The 22,942-nt window shown below is 34.3% G+C and overlaps 1 protein-coding gene across 1 annotated transcript; it reads left to right on the top strand.

Annotated features, from left to right (window-relative positions):
- Nucleotides 1-12,381: 12,381 nt before the first annotated feature.
- Nucleotides 12,382-13,399, top strand: LOC107606007 (protein FAR-RED IMPAIRED RESPONSE 1-like). The gene is made up of 3 exons (XM_016307971.1): nucleotides 12,382-12,533; nucleotides 12,622-13,022; nucleotides 13,137-13,399. The coding sequence occupies exons 1-3, from the start codon at nucleotides 12,382-12,384 to the stop codon at nucleotides 13,397-13,399; spliced, it is 816 nt and encodes a 271-aa protein (XP_016163457.1).
- Nucleotides 13,400-22,942: the final 9,543 nt, after the last annotated feature.

Below are 22,942 nucleotides of genomic sequence, written 5' to 3'. Positions count from 1 at the left end.
CAGTCATGTGCAGTAAGAGTACATAGGCAGTTTAGAAAAAATTCAAGTTAAAAAAGGTCCTTGCAAGCGTAGCTGCTTAAAAAATTGAACTTCTAAGTACCTAAATCACAAAAACAAGTCCTAATATAACCAGATTTCGCAACGAAAACAAAACTAAAATATCAAGCATGGCTCCAAAGAATTTAAAACATGTTTGCCTTAATCCAAGGATCCATTAACCATCTGATATTACTATCCATGCTATAATTTAAAAAAGAAACATATCAAAATCAACATCATAACACCCCACAGTCGTGTGCAGTAAGAGTACATAGCAATTTAAAAAAAAATTAAATGTTAAACAAGTTCCTTGGAAGCATAGTTATTAAATTTTGAAGTTCTAATTACGTAAGTCACCAAAACAACACCTAATATTGATTGCGATGGTTATCAAATATGCTGATCAACATGTAAATAGAGTCTTTGCACGGTTAGACTCAACACCAATAGTACTTTCACTTACATCCATTCCAATCAAATGGATCAAATGCAACTGGACATGTGAGGATTAAGTAAAATACACTTTTAGCTAATACTAGAACATTGTCAATAGATCCAAAATTATACTTTCAAGTTTTTCTTAAAATAAACCAACAGGATTCCAATTCAAGCCTATTTCTTTTATATCAAATATTCATAATCAGAGTATTTAACAGTTTCAAAATTTTGATAGCCTCTTAGGTTAGGTTTTGGAATAAAAAAAAAATTTAACTTTGTCAACTAACTTGCAAACACCTGGAAAAATTTTCAACCATACTTTAATGAATAAAATGAGAATTAAAATGTAGTGAGAGTACATAGGCAGTAAGAGTACAAAGGCCTAACACCCACAGTCGTGTGCAGTAAGAGTACATAGGCAGTTTAGAAAAAATTCAAGTTAAAAAAGGTCCTTGCAAGCGTAGCTGCTTAAAAAATTGATTTCTAAGTACTTAAATCACCAAAACAAGTCCTAATATAACCAGCTTTCGCAACGAAAACAAAACTAAAATATCAAGTATGGCTCCAACGAATTTCAAACATGTTTGCCTTAATCCAAAGATCCATTAACCATCTGATATTACTATCTATGCTATAATTTAAAAAAGAAACATATCAAAATCAATAGCATAACACCCCACAGTCGTGTGCAGTAAGAGTACATAGCAATTTTAAAAAAAATAAGTAAATGTTAAACAAGGTCCTTGGAATCATAGTTATTAAATTTGAAGTTCTAATTACATAAGCCACCAAAACAACACCTAATATTGATTGCGATGGTTATCAAATATGCTGAGAGTCTTTGCACGGTTGGACTCAACATCAATAGTACTTTCACTTACATTCATTCCAATCAAATGGATCAAATGCAAGTGGACATGTGAGGATTAAGTAAAATACACTTTTAGCTAATACTAGAACATTGTCAATAGATCCAAAATTATACTTTCAATTTTTTCTTAAAATAAACCAACAGGATTCCAATTCAAACCTATCTCTTTTATGTCAAATATTCATAATAAGAGTATTTAACAGTTTCTAAATTTTAACAGCCTCTTAGGTTAGGTTTTGGAATAAAAAAAATTTTTAACTTTGTCAACCAACTTGCAAACACCTCGAAAAAATTTTTAACCATACTTTAATGAATAAAATGAGAATTAAAATGTAGTGAGAGTACATAGGCAGTAAGAATACAAAGGCATAACACCCACAGTCGTGTGCAGTAAGAGTACATAGGCAGTTTAGAAAAAATTCAAGTTAAAAAAGGTCCTTGCAAGCGTAGCTGTTTAAAAAATTGAACTTCTACGTACCTAAATCACCAAAATAAGTCCTAATATAACCAACTTTCACAACGAAAACAAAACTAAAATATCAAGCATGGCTCCAACGAATTTCAAACATGTTTGCCTTAATCCAATGATCCATTAACCATCTGATATTACTATCCATGCTATAATTTAAAAAAGAAACATATCAAAATCAACAACATAACTCCCCACAGTCGTGTGCAGTAAAAGTACATAGCAATTTAAAAAAAAAAATAAATGTTAAACAAGGTCCTTGGAAGCATAGTTATTAAATTTGAAGTTCTAATTACGTAAGTCACCAAAACAACACCTAATATTGATTGCGATGTTTATCAAATATGCTGATCAACATGTAAATAGAGTCTTTGCACGGTTAGACTCAACGCCAATAGTACTTTCACTTACATCCATTCCAATCAAATGGATCAAATGCAAGTGGACATGTGAGGATTAAGTAAAATATACTTTTAGCTAATACTAGAACATTGTCAATAGATTCAAAATTATACTTTCAATTTTTCCTTAAAATAAACCAACAGGATTCCAATTCAAGCCTATCTCTTTTATATCAAATATTCATAATCAGAGTATTTAACAGTTTCAAAATTTTGACAGCCTCTTAGGTTAGGTTTTGGAATAAAATTTTTTTTTTAACTTTGTCAACCAACTTGCAAACACCTGGAAAAAATTTTCAACCATACTTTAATGAATAAGATGAGAATTAAAATGTAGTGAGAGTACATAGGCAGTAAGAGTACAAAGGCCTAACACCCACAGTCGTGTGCAGTAAGAGTACATAGGCAGTTTAGAAAAAATTCAAGTTAAAAAAGGTCCTTGCAAGCGTAGCTGCTTAAAAAATTGAACTTCTAAGTACCTAAATCACAAAAACAAGTCCTAATATAACCAGCTTTCGCAACGAAAACAAAACTAAAATATCAAGCATGGCTCCAAAGAATTTCAAACATGTTTGCCTTAATCCAAGGATCCGTTAACCATCTGATATTACTATCCATGCTATAATTTAAAAAAGAAACATATCAAAATCAACATCATAACACCCCACAGTCGTGTGCAGTAAGAGTACATAGCAATTTAAAAAAAAATTAAATGTTAAACAAGTTCCTTGGAAGCATAGTTATTAAATTTTGAAGTTCTAATTACGTAAGTCACCAAAACAACACCTAATATTGATTGCGATGGTTATCAAATATGCTGATCAACATGTAAATAGAGTCTTTGCACGGTTAGACTCAACACCAATAGTACTTTCACTTACATCCATTCCAATCAAATGGATCAAATGCAAGTGGACATGTAAGGTTTAAGTAAAATACACTTTTAGCTAATACTAGAACATTGTCAATAGATCCAAAATTATACTTTCAAGTTTTTCTTAAAATAAACCAACAGGATTCCAATTCAAGCCTATTTCTTTTATATCAAATATTCATAATCAGAGTATTTAACAGTTTCAAAATTTTGATAGCCTCTTAGGTTAGGTTTTGGAATAAAAAAAAATTTAACTTTGTCAACCAACTTGCAAACACCTGGAAATATTTTCAACCATACTTTAATGAATAAAATGAGAATTAAAATGTAGTGAGAATACATAGGCAGTAAGAGTACAAAGGCCTAACACCCACAGTCGTGTGCAGTAAGAGTACATAGGCAGTTTAGAAAAAATTCAAGTTAAAAAAGGTCCTTGCAAGCGTAGCTGCTTAAAAAATTGAACTTCTAAGTACTTAAATCACCAAAACAAGTCCTAATATAACCAGCTTTCGCAACGAAAACAAAACTAAAATATCAAGCATGGCTCCAACGAATTTCAAACATGTTTGCCTTAATCCAAAGATCCATTAAGCATCTGATATTACTATCCATGCTATAATTTAAAAAAGAAACATATCAAAATCAACAGCATAACACCCCACAGTCGTGTGCAGTAAGAGTACATAGCAATTTAAAAAAAAAATAAATGTTAAACAAGGTCCTTGGAATCATAGTTATTAAATTTGAAGTTCTAATTACATAAGTCACCAAAACAACACCTAATATTGATTGCGATGGTTATCAAATATGCTGAGAGTCTTTGCACGGTTAGACTCAACGCCAATAGTACTTTCACTTACATCCATTCCAATCAAATGGATCAAATGCAAGTGGACATGTGAGGATTAAGTAAAATACACTTTTAGCTAATACTAGAACATTGTCAATAGATCCAAAATTATACTTTCAATTTTTTCTTAAAATAAACCAACAGGATTCCAATTCAAACCTATCTCTTTTATGTCAAATATTCATAATAAGAGTATTTAACAGTTTCTAAATTTTGACAGCCTCTTAGGTTAGGTTTTGGAATAAAAAAAATTTTTTAACTTTGTCAACCAACTTGCAAACACCTGGAAAAAATTTTCAACCATACTTTAATGAATAAAATGAGAATTAAAATATAGTGAGAGTACATAGGCAGTAAGAGTACAAAGGCCTAACACCCACAGTCGTGTGTAGTAAGAGTACATAGGCAGTTTAGAAAAAATTTAAGTTAAAAAAGGTCCTTGCAAGCGTAGCTGCTTAAAAAATTGAACTTCTAAGTACCTAAATCACTAAAACAAGTCCTAATATAACCAGCTTTCGCAACGAAAACAAAACTAAAATATCAAGCATGGCTCCAACGAATTTCAAACATGTTTGCCTTAATCCAAGAATCCATTAACCATCTGATATTAATATCCATGCTATAATTTAAGAAAGAAACATATCAAAATCAACAGCATAACACCCCACAGTCGTTTGCAGTAAGAGTACATAGCAACTTTTTAAAAAAAAATTAAATGTTAAACAAGTTCCTTGAAAGCATAGTTATTAAATTTTGAAGTTCTAATTACGTAAGTCACCAAAACAACACCTAATATTGATTGCGATGGTTATCAAATATGCTGATCAAACATGTAAATAGCGTCTTTGCATGGTTAGACTCAACGCCAATAGTACTTTCACTTACATCCATTCCAATCAAATGGATCAAATGCAAGTGGACATGTGAGGATTAAGTAAAATACACTTTTAGCTAATACTAGAACATTGTCAATAGATCCAAAATTATACTTTCAATTTTTTCTTAATATAAACTAACAGAATTCCAATTCAAGCCTATCTCTTCTATATCAAATATTCATAATCAGAGTATTTAACAGTTTCTAAATTTTGACAGCCTCTTAGGTTAGGTTTTGGAATGAAAAAAAATATTTTTAACTTTGTCAACCAACTTGCAAACACCTGGAAAAAATTTTCAACCATGGGTTAATGAATAAAATGAGAATTAAAATGTAGTGAGAGTACATAGGCAGTAAGAATACAAAGGCATAACACCCACAGTCGTGTGCAGTAAGAGTACATAGGCAGTTTTAAAAAAATTCAAGTTACAAAATGTCCTTGCAAGCGTAGCTGTTTAAAAAATTGAACTTCTAAGTACCTAAATCACCAAAACAAGTCCTAATATAACCACCTTTCACAACATCGGCAAGTACTACCTAAATGATGTAGATCATGTCACATTTTTTCAATCCATTCTTTCTTACAAAATTGAACACCTGTTATTGATAGAAATTAACGGTCCATCATATGAACCAGAAACAGACAAATAAAACAATACTAAAATTTCAAGCCAGGCTCCAACAGATTTCAAACATCTTTGTCTTAATCCAAGGAACCATGAACCATTTGATATTACTATTCATGCTATAATTTAAAAAAAAATAAACATATCAAAATCAACAGCATAACACCCCACAGTCGATTGGAGTAAGAGTACATAGCCAGTTTAAAAAAAATTAAATGTTAAACAAGATCTTTGTAAGCATAGCAATTAAAAATTGAACTTCTATTTACGTAAGTCACCAAAACAAGTCCTAATATTGATTGGGATGGTTATCAAATATGCTGATCGACATGTAAATATAGTCTTTGCACGGTTACATTCAACGCCAAAAGTACTTTTACTTATATCCATTCCAATCAAATGGATCAAAATGCAAGTGGACATTTGAGGATGAAGTAAAATACACTTTTAGCTAATACTAGAAAAAAGTAAATTTATCCCAAATTATACTTACAATTTTTATGTAAAATAAACCAACAGGATTCCAATTCAAGCCTATCTCTTCTTTATCAAATATTCATAATCAGAGTATTTAACAGTTTCTAAATTTTGACAGCCTCTTAGATTAGGTTTTGGAATGAAAAAAAAATTTTTAAACATCATCAACCAAGTTACAAATACCTGGGAAAAATTTTCAACCATACGTTAATGAATAAATTGACCATCCTATCTAGATTCATTAAACAACTCACAAAGCAACATATTCATAGCACGTGCCTCAGACGAATTGCTGACTTACTAATAACCGGAGGCAAAACAAAGCCAAATACAGTAACTCGTTAAAATACAAGACGTGGAAACCCGGATGCTCATAAACATGTACGTATCATTATTCCTTCCCACTACATTACGTTCACAAACAAAAGGATAAGTCAAACAGACCCAGGAATTTCCGAAAGCAACAAAACCCTTCTAAGCAGCCAGAACATAAAAGTTACTGTAAACATCTAAACATTCAATATACGGTTATCGGTTCTCTGACCTTCAATCTGGGAAGAGAAACACACCCCACGGCTTCTCTTGTTGCACCCAGTAATGACTCCAACCAAGGCGAACATGCAATGGCTACAACTTAGGGAGACTGCGGTTAAAGGCCAACGCCGGGGGTTTCTTGGCGACTTCGACTCGAGGGGCTAGGGATTCTCCTCTACTGCTGGTGGTCTTCGCAATGGAGGCGCTGGCGGATGCTTGGTACGGCAATTGGCAGAATGAACTACGGGTAGCAGCAAAAAAGGAGCGGCTAATGAGGGGAGGTCCGCCTTCGTCAATGCCGTTCGAAATAGCGGGGAGGGAAGGCTAACGTTTCCTTTTCTGAAGGGTGTTCGAAAGTTAGGGAAGAAGAAAGGTTTTGACTGTTTGGGTCAAAGAAAGGGGGAGTGGATGAGATGATTACAATGGTATTAATTAAGATAATTAAAATTAGGATTTAAAAAATGGAGTGTTTATCAGTATACCTATGTTATTAATCTAATTGGGCTAACTATTAAAATTCGTTGTTCATATTATTTCCCAAAGTCATTGTCTCCCTAGCATCTCCCTAATTAAAAATAGATAACTTATTTACTTTCAAGCACTAACACCAAGAAATTTTTAAATAAGTTATGAGTTCTAACTTATTAAAGAGTTTAGATAAGGAGCAAAGATGTTACTATAAAGAAGTAACAATGAAACTTGTAAATCATGTGCAAGAGCTTTAACTAGCCGCATAGAGTTCAGTGCCAAAAAATAAGAAGATAAATATTGTTAAATGTGAAGAAGTATATTCCAACCAGCAGATTCTTGGTATGCTCAATATGGATGGAAAAGTGCAACATAAATCCACAATTAACTAAAGATAACACAAGACATTATTATTTATTAATGATAAATTTTATGGTATTTTTATTGTGATAAATTGTCTAATTTATTTTTTAAAATAAAAAATAAAATATTTAAAATAAAAAATTAATTATTTAAAATTTATTAAATATTACTTATTTATTTTTTTTAGTAACTTAGATACAATGTGATAGACACCATAATATTTATCTTTATTAATAGAGTGAATATTTAATTCGGTTCTGATAATTATTTTGAAAGGATTACAAGACTTTTAATAAAAAAATCCAATCAGTTTTATTTTTATGAGATTGATTAATTTTTATGCAAAAAAAAAAAAAACAAAAGACAAAAAATTTATACAAGAATTAATCGGTCTCATAAAAATAAAATTTAAAAACTAAATTAAATATTTTTTTTATTAAAGATTTCATTGTCTTTCGAAATAATTATCAGGAGCCGTTTGGTTAAAGACGAAAGAGAAGTAAACATAATTACCTGATGTGATAAGGAATTGTATCCCGTGAAATGTGTATTTCTCCCCAGGAATAATTCTTCTTAGAAACTCATTTATAATTAAAAAAATGGCGATTCTGTTTTCTTAGGGTGAATATTGTTTAAAATAGGTGTAAGCAAATGATTTATTAAATATGTTGCTATTATTAGGATGAATGCGGATTGGATCGGATTGGATATAGTTAAAATTTCGATTCGATCAGCATTAAAATTATTGGATTGGATTAGATCTAATAACCACAGTTTTTAAGTTTAGATCCAATTTTAGATCGGATATCAGATATATCCGTAAAATACAAAAATATTTTTAAAAATTTATTTTTATTAAAAAAATATCAATAAAATTTATTTTTTCTATTCTTTTAAAAATGTTTACTCTTAAAATAATATTAAACATATTTTTCTTATATAATAATTAATTAAAATAATACAACATATATGATAACTATTAATTGAAATAAAACATAAAAAAAATATTTACTTATCTATTTCTTTATTTTTGTGGATACGTGGATATGCGAATCGGATATGTGAATACTTACACAAAATTCACAATTCGATCATATTAGTGTGCAGATCTAATCCAATAACTTTGCAAATCAGATTCATATCCATAATTTTAAAATTGAATTCAAATAAATATTACAGATATTCAAATTAGATTCGATCCATGAATATTCCTAACATATTAAGATAATCTCATCTCAATAAATCAAAGGCATGAAAGTAATTTCAATGATATATTTATGCTTTCTTTCTCCTGCTCTATTTTGTTCAGATAGATAAGTACAAGAAAATAAATATTGAATTCCTTCCTAAGCAAGAAATTCAAAAAAAGTTCTAGATATATTTACATTCATGGTCAGATTATAGAACTTTAACTTTGTGACTGGTGAGATTTTTTATTAAAGATTTAAACTATTTAAAAGCTTATCGAACTTGCCATTTATTAACAGAAAGATAAATACAAACACAACGTGAATAAGCATCAATAAATATCACATAATACTATAAATCAAATTTAAGTTGAAATCATAGGAGAAGAGTCCCAAACATCAGAATAGAGGTGTTTTCAAAACAATATTTTTGCTTAAATAATAATAATAATAATAATAATAATAATAATAATAATAATAGCACCTAAGTTTCTGACTCGTGTTATGATAATACATTATATTATTTTGGATTTAAGTTAAAAAAATCTTTCACAACAACCAAGCTAATTGGCAAAATCTAGTCCGATGTGTTTTTTTAATGGATTTGACAGATCTATCTGACAAATTTGATTCATTTTGTCATCCTTAATTTTTAATTTTCATGAACATTTTCACTTAGTATATATACAGAGCTAGGGGTGGCAAAGCGGACCGATCCGCTCCAATCCGTCCCACCTCACATAGATCCACCCTATAAATGGAGGGGCCGACCCATTTCACCAACTAAAATTGGTTCAAAATGCTAGTCTGTCCTACTTTATGGCGGATTGGCAGGTCGACGAACTAGTCCGCTTGACTTTTTTTTTTAAAAATAAAATTTATTAAAGTTAACTAAAAAATAATTAAAAAATTAAATATAAATAAAAAATAGTCAAATTATAATATAATTTTTTTACTTTTTTTTTAATTTTTAACTTTAATAAAATTGTTTAAAATAATATTTGTCAATAGAGCTATCTTTATTTTAAAAAATAAGTCACATAATTCGAACAAATATACGAAATTGTAAAATAAAATAAATAAAGTTAATAACTAAAAAAAGAATAAAACAAAAACAAAAAATAGTGTTTGAAAATTTTATAATTATTAATTTTATAATAATAATCACTCTTTTATTTAATAAAAAAAATACAAATTTTCAGCCTGGCAGATCGGCCTGCCCCACCCCACCAAAACTTGCTAATTTAGCGATGCAGATTTAACGAATTTTTTTAATTTAGCGAGTTCCAAATTCTAGCCTGACCCACCATTTTTAACAAATTTAACAAGTTGACCCGACAGATTCAACTCGTTTTACCACCCCTACACAGAGCAAATCAAAGGAAATGATACAAGTCATTATTACATTACAATCTAGCACGCTAATTGGGACTCAAATAGATATAGGAAATAAATAGGAACTAATTCCAATTACCAATGTTTATGTATTTGGATAAATATACGAAAAAAAATTATTGATGGAGCAGCATACAGTAGTCCAAGCACTATATATATATATATACACACGCGATTTTAAGGATTGATGAAGATCTTCTTTTTGGGATGATGTATTGATGGGCTATCACCTACCCCCCTCACTTTTTTTAAGTAGGTTTATTAGATACTTCGACACATGTGCCAGGCCAGCTCCAGCTCGATCATCTCAATTTTCTCGTGAATCCATATATATATATATAAGAACATAAAATCTTCTAATAAATTAATAAATCCCAACCAATGTTATCATGATATATTCTAAATTTCTAGTAATAAATCATGTAAGGGATAAAAATATATTGTAACTAAAAATAGTTAATTCAGTCTATTAAATGGGTGGGATATTCTAACTACATACTTAGTTTGAATATTACTTAAAAAGATCAGATCAAAAAAATATCTAAGATTTTTAAGTAGAATTATAATTTAATTTAAGTTAAAGTTTTAATCTAAGAAGATTTTAATAAATAATATCTTTTATACCATAATTTTAACAATAGATTTCGAAAATAGTTAATTAGAGTGTTGGATGTAAGAGTTTTAAATCGAACTAATATATATATAGTTTATGTTAACTCCATGATGATATCTTAAAACATATTTTGATAATGGAAAAGTATACGTTATTAAGAAGAGAGTCTGCCAACTATTACCAACACAAATTAAAAAAAATTTAAAATAATTTTATATAGCTTAATTAGGTTTAATGTGGGATATATGAATAACATTTTAAAAGAGCGCTAAACTCTAACCGTGCACGAGGTGAGTATAACCTTGATAGAGAAGTCTGCGACTCCAATCCTATCACGTAACCTATTTCCAGTTCTCATCGCCAAACGTGTCTTCTTCCATCGTGGAACAATTCCAGTCACTGGGACGCCACCGTGACCAGTCCGCGATGACCGCCTCTTTCCCCGGATCCCAATTGGATGCACCAACAGCCCTGTGGAAGATAGATGCGACGTGCGTGCATGTAGGTGTTGCGCCACCGTTGTCTCGTCAACCATACCCGGTAATCTCTCCGTCCTAATTTTATTCACGTCAACAAGAATCTGCCATAGCCGTTCCATTTGCGACACATACCCTTCCTCAAGAACCGATTTCCGATGTATGTGTCTCCGTCGAAGGCGAGTGTATCATATTACGTCCATGGATACATCAATTTTTGAAGAAGCATTGTATGACATTGCATATGACGTGAGTGAGCATTCTAATTCCACCGACGTTAATATTCCGTCTTTGAGTGAAGATGACACACTACTTGTGAAACAGGTAATTCGTGTTTTAGTAGCGTATATGGTTATGCCTACCAGCAACTTGTATTTAATGTTTTATATTTTGAGTTATTAACAGGGATACACTTTGTTGCAAGGATTGTGTTTTATTATTTTTTAGTTCACCATGTGGAGATGATGTTTGCAGCTTTGAGTAAATTTTTTTCTTTTTTTTAATGGTTATGATCATGGATAGTAATATTTTCTATCAGTTTAGTTTATGTTGTTTATTAGTAGGTATTATCAAAAGTTACCTGGTTGTTGGAAGAGTTTTTGTGAGTGTCGAATGGTTGATGTTTATTTTGTTTGGTGATATGTCCTCGTTTATCGATTCTAGAGGAAAGAATTTGAAGTCGTTATTCAGAAAAAAGATAATGCTACGGTAAGTAATAATGAGGTGTGAAACATATTTTATTCTTGTCACAAAATTAGCGAGATATTGGAAATTGATTAGATTACTGTGTTTTGTGTTGAATGATACCTTTTTTTTGAATGAAGTTGCAATTCCCGGATCACACTGGAATTTCAATAGAGGAAATCCCGTACGTAGGATTGAGATTTGATTCATTGCAGCGGGCACAAGAATTCTATTGTAATTATGCAAAGAAAGTTGGGTTTGTGACTGGGATTAGGAATACCAACTTTGACAAGACCAGGAAGGAATTAAAGGTACATATTAACCAATCGATACACTACAATCGTGAAGGTTATCAGGAGTCTCGAGTGAAGGCAGCAACGCGGGTAAAGAGAATAACAACAGCCGGGTGCAAAGCAAGGATGTACGTGATGCTTGATAGGCAGAATGATAATTGGATGGTATCCAAATTAGAATTGAAGCACACCCACACGTATTCTGCAAAGCAAGTTGTGCATTACAGTGAGTACAGGGAATTGACCATGCATGCCAAGTGTGTGATTCAGAACAACGATGAGGCTGGCATACGGCCCAACAAGACTTATCTCGCATTGGCGAACGAGGTTGGTGGGTCATCAAAATTGGGTTACTCAAAAAAGGATGTGAGGAACTACATAACGAGGAATCTGCGCTGTGCTGACGTAAACGCAGATGTGAAGGAAATATTAGCTATTTCATGCGAATGAGAGATATAAACCCAAATTTCTTTTACACAGTTAATGTGGACGAAACTAAAAAGTTTAAGAGTGCGCTATGGGTAGATGCAAGATGCAGGGCGTCCTATGAATATTTTGGTGATGTGATATCATTTGATACAACGTACAGTAGAAACAAGTATGTTTGTGTCTCTGCCTCCATTGTAAGGGTTTACATTTATTGCACACTATTGTGATTTAGTAGTTTTTGGCTGTATTTATTGCAGGCATGGACTTTCGTTTGCATCTTTCATTGGTGTCAACCATTATGGCAAGTTCACTCTACTCGGATGTGCTTTGTTGGGAAATGAGGAAATTCGTAGCTTTGAGTGGGTCTTTAAACACTGGTTGAAGTGCATGGGAACTCCCCTACAGGCCATCATCACGGACCAGTGCAAATCCATGTTTGGCGCTATTAGGAATGTCTTCCCAAATACTAGACACCGATGGTACATATGGCACATAATGAAGAAGATACCACATAAGTTCGGAGGATATGCTCAGTACAGAAAAATAGATGCTAAAATGCATGGCACTATTTGGAATGCCCATTCTGAAGAATCTTTTGAGAAGGATTGGTGTGCATTCATTACTGAGTTTAACCTAGAGAAAAATAAATGGCTATCAGGTATGTGCTTTATTGTGCTCTTATAGTTGCTTCACTAAGTCTTTAGTTGTGTGCTGTGATGTAACTATTTATTCATGATGATGATTCTTGCTTTGATATGTTTTGGTTTTATAGACCTTTATGATGAGCGTCGAATGTGGGTTCTAATATATTTTCAAGGTGAATTTTGGGCTGGTATGAGAAGTACCCAACGGAGTGAGAGTATGCACGCCTTTTTCGGTGGTTACCTGCATTGCAAAAGTGGACTGGTTCAGTTCGTGCATGAGTATGACAATGTGCTTGGGAACAAAGAGCAAATAAAACTGGAGGACGATGCTACAGACTCTAAAGGAGTTGTCCCATGTTCATCGAGCTCTACAATTGAAAGACAATTTTAGCGTGAGTACACAACCTCTAAGTTTAGGGAAGTTCAACATGAATTCAGGAAAAGAGGGGATTGTTTAGTCCGTGGTGTCACTCAAGAGGGTGATTTGTTTCGAGTGACCGTGAACGAGCAATACCTACTATATGGGGAGCCTAGGTCCTGGACGTATAGTGTCGAGTTTGACCCCAAGACACACAAGGTTCGGTGCGAATGCAACATGTTTGGATCAAGAGGTATTCTTTGTTGCCACTGTCTTGTTGTGTTCTTTTATTATGGAGTAGACACAGTACCATCTTGCTACGTGATCCCTCGATGGAGCAAGAATGTACAGCGAAAACACACTTTCATCAAGAGCAGCCACGACGAGAAGCGATCAGACGAAAGCCACAAGTTATTTAGATGATTGTATTCACACTTCTATAATGTTGCCCAGGATTTCGTGACATGCGAAGAAGAAGCGGCCATGTTACATTTAGGTCTTGATCAGTTAAGGTCAAAGTTGCTTGATTATCATGTGAACTTGGGGTCCAGGCGTGTTCCAACTACACAAAATAGCACGGTCACACAGCGTAACCCGGCTCTTGGTGAATCTAACGTTCAAGGTCCTTCAAAGGTTTCAACAAAGGGTCGGCCGAGATTGAAGAGGCCTGGATCTGAACTCGACACCTCAATCAAGAAATCTATGCAAAGAAAGAAGAAGAATCCACTGCCAGTATGTCTTTCTTTTTTCATTAGTTTCGAATCACTTGTTAACATGACTAGATGGATAAAGTTGTCACTGTTATTCACTTTTTGTTTATGCATGTTTGTTCTTTTTAGGAAGTTGATCAAGCAATGAATCAAGATATAGTGGTGGGTTATGATGGGAGAGCGAATGAATCACAGGAACATGGTGGGTTCTTATCGTTGTTAAACTCATTTCAAACTACTTAGAAGAATTTTGATTATAGATTTGTATGGAGATATCCCTTTCTTTATTAGTAACTTTTTTACACTTATCATCGAAAAATTATTCAGGTTGTTAAAGAAATAAACATTGTTAAGCTGACGATATATATCATTCTTTATTGTGTTTATGTTCATTGATTAATATTGTCAAACCTTGACAAGTTTTTAAAGTTTGCATTTTGCCTCACAAAATACCAATGAATGTTACGTGATATTGATGAATAAACACGAAAGACACATCTCGCAGAAGACACATCCCTATGAATACACCTCCTAGAAAGTCATACTCGCAAAAGACATATATCGTTGAAGACACGAAAGACACACTCACAAAAGACACATCTTGCAGAAGACACATCCCTGTGAAGACATCTCCTAGAAAGTGACTGCTAGAGGACACTTCCTAGAAAAGACACATCCCTGGGAAGACACCTCGTAGAAAGACACTGCTCAAAGGCACTTATTGAAAAAGACAAATCCATCTATAGACACCTGTAACAAGTCACAGCAGAAAACACCTCTCCCAAAAAACACTTTTAGTGGAAGACACATCCGTCTATATACATATCCGAAGAAGTCACAGCAGAAAGACACTTTCCGCGGAAGACACATCCGAAGTTAAACAACATCCAAAACAACACATTGGAAAAAGACACTTCTTCCGGATGACACATCTGTGAAAAGACACCTCTAACGACGCACAACTAAAATAGACACATAAAGCAGAAGTTACACCTCCACCAGAACACAGTTCCGTTTTCAGTCAGCTGCGAGCAAAATATGACTAACAATGCATGATTAAGATAAGTAGAGACATCCAGAGACATGTAGGAACCTCAACAGGTATATACATTAGCAAAAATTATACTTCAAAACCCATAAGTTGTTGAGCCTGTGCACAAAATTATCTCCAACCAAGGTGCAAAAGACAAAATTCATATCAACAGTACATGCATTATCGTTGAATTAACCAGCAAAGTTTGTCAAGGTCTAAAGTGCAACTATCCATAAACAACCTAACAATCCAAAAGAAATAATCACATTGTGTAAGACAAGTAATTTGTCTAGTCCCAACAAAATATAGCATAGGATGTGATGATATTTCCTCCCTATGTAAAGAAAGACGTAATATGGAGCCTACTTCTTCCCATGTTTAGCTCCTTCTGGTGGACATTTTCTTAGGCTTTCCTCCAGCTCGCCAAAGTATGCTCTTTGTATCAGGTGCTGTGAATGGAGTCCTAACCTCCATGCGTTTGTTCCTTGGTTGGTTGCGGCGCACAGGAGGCCGAGCACGGCCGTCAAGGGCATTCAAGGCAGCTCCAATGGATATATTCTTGTGAGATAGGATGATGTCCAGTATTATTTCCAACCTGTATAACTTGACGATGTCCTGCATATAAAAATCAATGTTAAAAAACTGCTTGTAGGTACAGACATTGACCTGTGTATAAAAAATATGGTAATAAAGTATATAGGTTTGGAAGCTCACATAATGCCAGTCATCTAGTTTTATGCCTTCGTTCCAGTACTCCATGTATTTTATTGCATACACACCACAGTCAAATTTAAGTGAACAGAAAAATGCAATTCTATTAGTGGAACATCTCAATATAACTAAACAATTAATACATTGTGAAATTTTGAAGGGAAGAATCATCCATTTGGTTATATTGAAACAGAGGCACAAGTGCAAGGCAGCTCTTTTTGAGTGGACTTATAAGTCGGGATAGCCACCTGTGCAATGTCTTCAATGAGCCTCGCCTAAGACACAAACGACTAAAGTTAAACGGAATACAACAAGAACGGTTAAATAGAGCTTAATAGTGATGAGCTATTATGGTACTGCATATGAATCTAGCCTGCTCCGTGCTGTATCAGTTTTACTGTGTATGCTATCCAGTACGAACAGCCTTTTCTCGGAGACATCAAATGCATACACCCACCAGTGATAGGTGATACATACAGGGAAAAACCACTGCACAACCAACAATTGTAACTAGGTATATTTCTTGCATTTACAAAGAAAAACACATAATCTATTGTAATGATGCTATGATTATAGTAACTTATTACACTGCAAACATATGTACCCATTTTCTATTTGAAGCGATTTCCTTGTCAAAATATCTAGTATCGGCACCAAAGTGTTGACCCAATCCGACATACGCTGGATTCGGTCAATCTTGAAAGTTTAGCAGATTCTTTGGGACCAATACCGTTTTCTATACAATTACAAATTATCAAAAGTTCATAAACTGTACTGTAAATAAATGATTAATATGGACGTTTCCTAATCAGAATCCCAAGACACACGCAATAAAAGTCACGTGTGAATCTTTTGAGACCTGAGTCATTGAATGCGCAACACATCCAGTGTAAGACCTACATAACCAGCTTGTAAAATCGTCAATGTCACCAATGCATAAGCAACAAACAAATTGGAGAAACATGATTTTTCGTTACATACACTGTTATTGAGCCATGTACGAGGTCTCAGTATGCACAAGTCCTCCCTTGATAGCACTAGGTGTGATCTACCATCATATGACGCCAAAGTATGGTGGCTATCAAGAGAAGTGTCCACAGCCCATCCTCTGATTTGTTGTTCTTCCCATTCGGTGATTTTCCGTCCCCGAAGTAATGGATGAATAGGTCAGGGAGGAGGAGGTGAGGGTGATTTAAAGAGCAGCGTCATCCCAAGAGAGAAAGAGGGGCGCTGTGGACTCGGTGTGCGTAGGAAGAACCTCTAGGAATGATTTCTTAGATCCGGTCTATGCTAATGGGTCTCGAGGCGTAAATGCCCTTTTCTATATTTGCCCATATCATTTCGCACTCCGGCTCCCGCTGAGATAAGATGGCAGGATGCCTGTTTGGAATTAAAAAAAATTACGGTGGTCAACCTTCAGGAATTGTATAGGATGCTATAAAAAAACCTTATATACTACTACTGGAAACAAAGTTATGTAGTAATCACTTGCCTGTCAAAAAATTTAGTAGAATATTCCTCAACCCCTGCAAACTCAACCAATTCTGTTGATAGTGTTTTTGGTTCAGGAGCAACTGTCTCGGTTGGTTGATTAGTTGATTCCAACTGGATGGTTGTGATGATTTTCCCTTCTACCCTGTCACGCTGAGGTGTTTTCCTTTGAAGAGTTTTGACGTGGAGTCTGATGCCAATGGACTGGTCATCGTCGTCATCCGCTTCCGATGATACTGAATGATGGGTTGTGCGCAATGATGCGCTACTAACTCCCCCCTTATGGTGGATACCTGAAACCACAATATCAAACAAGTGGTTCACAAACACGTCAAAGTGCTTTCATAGTACACAAAGAACCCAATACTAACTAATAGAGCATGTCACTTAGGCTTATTAAATAATGGCACAACCAGTTACTAGTTTAACCATAACATAAACCCTTGCTCATGTTCCAAACTGCATAGTTGCAACTAACAAATTCTAAGAAGGAACATCTTGCTCACCATAGGGTTCTCTTTTTTCTTTGTCCTATTAGTTGTGCCTGCATCCCAATCCCTCATACGTGGTTGAGGGGTCCTTGACAACGAGCGTTTTATCGTTGATCTAGAGTTTCTCAAAATGGAATTCCTTCATTGGTAGTATAGTCCAAATCAACAATAAAATCTCACAATCAAAATTCAATCCAAAAGATGTCACAATTCAATACAAAATATAACCGAGAGTATTTCGACACCCGGGTCGTTCTCCCAAGGAACTAATGCCAACAAGTGCACCATTTTGGTTGCAAGAACAAAGGGGTTTTCAATGATTGAGAGCAAACAAAATAAAGGAATTAAAGAACTAGAAAAAATTTGCAATTAATAAACTAATAAAAGAATAAAATAACTATGTATGTAATATAAACAAGTAAAACTATAAAGTGATTGAAAAGAGGTTCGAAACACAAATGAAACCTTGACTTGGGATGAGTTATGGAATCCCTTCCTTGCCAAAACCACAACTATGATAATTATGATGGATTAATCTCACTAAATCAATCCTCACATCGGAGAGTAAGTTAAATGAGCATAAGTGTTCTTAACCCACAAATCCTAGCTTGCTTGCTAATTACCTTAGCAACAAATTAGCGTTAGTGGGAACAAGAACAATTAACAACCCAAGAATTATCACTAAATATTGGACATTATGGCTCTAGTAATCCATACACTCATTTCTCCCAAGCCAAGGGGTGAAAATTACCCCATAATCAACATTGGCATTTTATCAAACACCTAATATGCATAATCATAAAGTATGGCAAATTTGGTAAATTAATGAAAGCTATGAACCACAAATTCTCAAAATCAATAAAGACAACTTAAACAAACATATAGAAGCCATAAAAAATCAAATTAAACAACTAGGAATCCAAAATTACAAGACTATGTAAATATGGACAAGAGAAATTGAAATAGATGAAAGTGTAGAACAAGTAATGTAATTAAAGGAGAAATTAAAGAAATACTTACAATGCAATTGCAATAATCCAAAATCAAACTTGAAGTATAAAATTCTACAAACTCTAATTAAAACCCTAAGAGAGAATTTCCTAATCTACCCTACTCCTACTCTTACTATGTGTTTCTACCCTACAAGTGAGCTCCCTAAGCTTATGCCTTCATATGAGATGTTGCCCCGTTCATATAGCTCTTGATTTCAGCCTCAAGCCTTCAGAAATGGGCCAAAAAGAGCCCCAAAACGCGAGTGCACGTGCATTTTTAATGAAGGCACGCACTGGAACCTGTGTGTACGCACAGATGTGTGCGCGCGCACAGGTCGCTAAATTTGCAGTTGTGCATACGCACAGGGAGTTATGCGTACGCACACATGGCTGTGTGCTTCTCCTTTGTTTTTTTTCATGTTTTCTTCCTTTGTACATGCTTCCTTCCACTTTTGCCTTGCCCAACTTGCCTCTAGGACCTAAATTCACTCAACAAACATGTCATGGCATCGAGTGTCATAAAAGCGGGATTAAAATCACTAATTTAAGCTCAAAAACGCATGTTTTCACATTTAGGCACAATCTAGAGAGAAAACACAAAAGCATGCTATTTAGGTGAATAAGTGTGAGTTTATGTGATGAAATCCATTCAAATCAAACCAAAATACATCGTCAAATATGGATTCATCAATTTCCCAACACTTAAACAATAACATGTCCTCATGCTAATCACATACAAAGGAGAAGGATAAAAGGGCAAGCAACTTATTCAATGTACTAACTAAATGCATGCAACTATGCAAAACACTATCTATCTATATCTATACTATGGTTCCTATCGATTTGGTAAAAACAAACAATAAAATTTCTAAGTAAGAGTATAGACATATAGGGCTAAGCAAAGAAGTAGCTCAATGCAAACAAAATCTAAAGAATTGATTTACTCATCAAAATGAAGCAACTTGCAAGAATACATAATAAGAGGCATGGAAACATAGAGTTAAGTAATTGAACCCTCACATAGGTGTGTATACACTCTCAACGCTCGGTGTTTTAGGGTCTAGTCACTCAAGTCTCCTCCTAATCATGCTTTCAAGGTTTTGCTTTTCATTTAACAATCAACAAATACGTGATGCATGAGTGCAAGTGTCATGAGGTCTTTAGAGGGTTGTAATGGGGTTAGGGTTAAGGTAGGATAAATATGGCTAAGTGGACTAAGAAATTGGATCTTTGATTAGCTCAAGTGTCCAACTTAACCTACATCAACCAAATCACAAAATATGCAACCTAACCTCCCATAATCACACTTTTTATACACATTCATGCATCTTTTTCATCCAAGTCCACATATGCACTTCTTATTCATTTTTTTCTTTTTCTTTAGTATGACTTTTGTCCCATCTTATTATTATTTATTTTTTTTCTATATTTTTTTCTTTTTCTAGGACAAATGCATATGGTTAAAGCAAATTGATACATGAATGTGCACTCATTTTCCAATTTTTTTTTCAATGCATACCCAATACAAACTTTTTCATTCACTACCAATGTTTCCTAAAATTCCCCCCACACTTAAATGAAACACACTCTTCAACCTAAGCTAATCAAAGATGCAATTCAAGGTAATTCATGATTTTCCGCTTAGGGCTGTGATGTGCTAACAATTAAAACAAAGGGGATTAAGAGGCTCAAAAGGGGTTAACAAAGGTAGATGCAAGGGTAGGTCCATATGGGTGAGTGAGTTTAATTCAAAACGGCCTCAATCATGCTAAATGCATTCAAAACATGAAACATTGGACATAAAGAATCAAGCAAAACCAAGATTATAATCATAGAAGGAGCATAGCACACAATGAAAAAAATTTGTGGTTACAATGTGTAACCACTCATTAAAGGCTCAACAACTCACAAGGTTGCTTTGTTCTACCACTCTTCCATGTTTCATAAAAAAATCATTCAAGCAAGTGTAAAAATAGTTTTCCAAATCAATCCAATAGAACGCCCTAAAAACAAAATTCTTAAAAATTTTGTTCTTTTTTACCAAAATTATTTCCTATATATATGTATGTATGTATGTATGTATGTTGTGATGGATGCAATTTCAAAATCTTTCCTAGTTCTTTTCCTAATTTTCAACAAGCAAAAAGTAACATGAACAATTAGGATCAAAATTAAACTATGCATTATACTATTCACATCATCCAATCACAACTTCTATCTATAAAATATATGCTAAGAAAAATATGCAAAATGCAATATGCAATAGCTAGATATAAACTATGATATATATACCAAAAGAAAAATGCAATGCAACAATAAAAAATACTCCAAATATATACAAGAAACTTACTAAAAGAAAACAAAAAATGAAAGTGCAAAGTATTCGGAAAAAGCAAGTTTACTCCCCAGAATGACGAATCCTCCCCCACACTTAAGCGTTGCACGGTCCTCCGTGCACGAACACGATCCGGAGAGAGTGTCTCTCAAGAGTTCCACCTTCAGTTGGTGAATGCGGAGGCTCAGGTTGTACTAAAATTGCCAAGTCCAATGCATTCTTGGCATCTTCATCCTCAGTGTCCTCCTCCTTCGCCGGGTCCTTGCCTTCACGTCTCATCCTCAAAAAGAATGAATAAAGTATAATTAGGGATCATAGGGCAAGTAGCACAAAAATGGCAAAGGAGTAAGCAAATAAGCATCTAATTGAGGAAGTTTGCATAGTTGTGTGGTATGATGAAAAAATGAGCCATGTGTGTATTCCAAGTGTGCACACGGTTAGAAGACACACAACGGCCGGTTAAAACGACATCCACATAATCAAAAATTGAAGAATAAGTTCCTCAACTAAATGGCCTAAGATGCAAGCAAGAGATGAGCATCAATTAAACACAAGCAAGCTTAGGCAATTACAATAAGAGTGAATTGAATTTAGAAAATATTGGATATTGAAGGTGTGCAAGTGAAAGAGTAAAAGTGATGTAAATTAGCACAACAAACAATAACCAATGCAATGATGAAAAGAAAACAACTTATTCATTATGAAACATAAGGAAAAAGTCACATGGTAAAGATACTTGTTACAAAAAGTGACAGGCTTGATAAGAATCAAGTTGAGTCTCTCAAACAAATGTAAGGCATTAACAAGGGACAAGTACCGGTCATATGATGAAGTTAATATGAAATTCATGATGAACAAGTAATTTCAACTCAATTCACTTAATTCCATATGCACTCATAAATTTTTCGCCTAATATGCAACAAAATGTAATGTGCAAATCCAAGTAGGTGCTAGTAATTGAAGGTAAAGTACAAGTGCATCGATGAAATTCAATCAACAAGCAATCCAAACAAACAACAAGCAAACACTTGCAATTTATTTACCTAACAAACAACTTAAAGCAAAACAAATATAATTACTAAAACAAAAATGAGATGCAATGAAAACGAAGTAAAACAAGTAGAAAATAAGGTAAAAGAAAGAGAAGAAAGGGCTGGAGTGGGTGGAAAGTGCATTATGGCTTATTTAAAGTGGAATAGGAATGTTGCCCAAAACAGCACCTGTGAGCACGCACAGGTACGTGTGTGTACGCACAAAAAAGGTAAAACAGGGGATGTGTGCGCTCGCACATGGTGTGCGAGTGCTCCAAACAGAACGGGGATATAGATGTGTATGCGCGCACAAGCCTGTGCGTGCGCACATAACACTTTTTTTTCATAGTAAGGATCATGTGTGCGTGCGCACACAGATCTATGCACACACACAGAGGGAAAGATAGGGGGTTGCGTTCACGCGCATAAGCCATGCCAACGCTCCCACCAGAGTGGTTGCATATTGATGTGTGGACGCACACGTCTGTGCAGCCGCACAGATGGCGCAAAAAAGAAGACGCATGCGTACGCACAAAGCAGTGCGCACGCACAGATTAAGGAAAACAGGGTAGCACCCAGGCACAGGCTGTGCTGGTGCTACGAACAGAGGGCAATACAAAGAGTGTGCAGGCGCACAGGCTTGTGCACTCACACAGGTCGCGAAACTCACGGTTGGGTGCGCATGCACAGCAGCGTGCGTACGCACAGGTGTCCTGTTTTGCAAAAATTTTTCTTTCATTTCTAAGGTGTTATGCCTTAGCTCAATCAACATTTCAACCCCA

This window comes from Arachis ipaensis, chromosome B1 (assembly GCF_059453495.1).
Source record: "Arachis ipaensis isolate K30076 ecotype BB chromosome B1, ASM5945349v1, whole genome shotgun sequence".
Taxonomy (NCBI): Eukaryota; Viridiplantae; Streptophyta; class Magnoliopsida; order Fabales; family Fabaceae; genus Arachis; species Arachis ipaensis.
The sequence above is the reverse complement of the archived record's forward strand: the minus strand, read 5'-3'. Positions and strand labels throughout refer to the sequence as shown.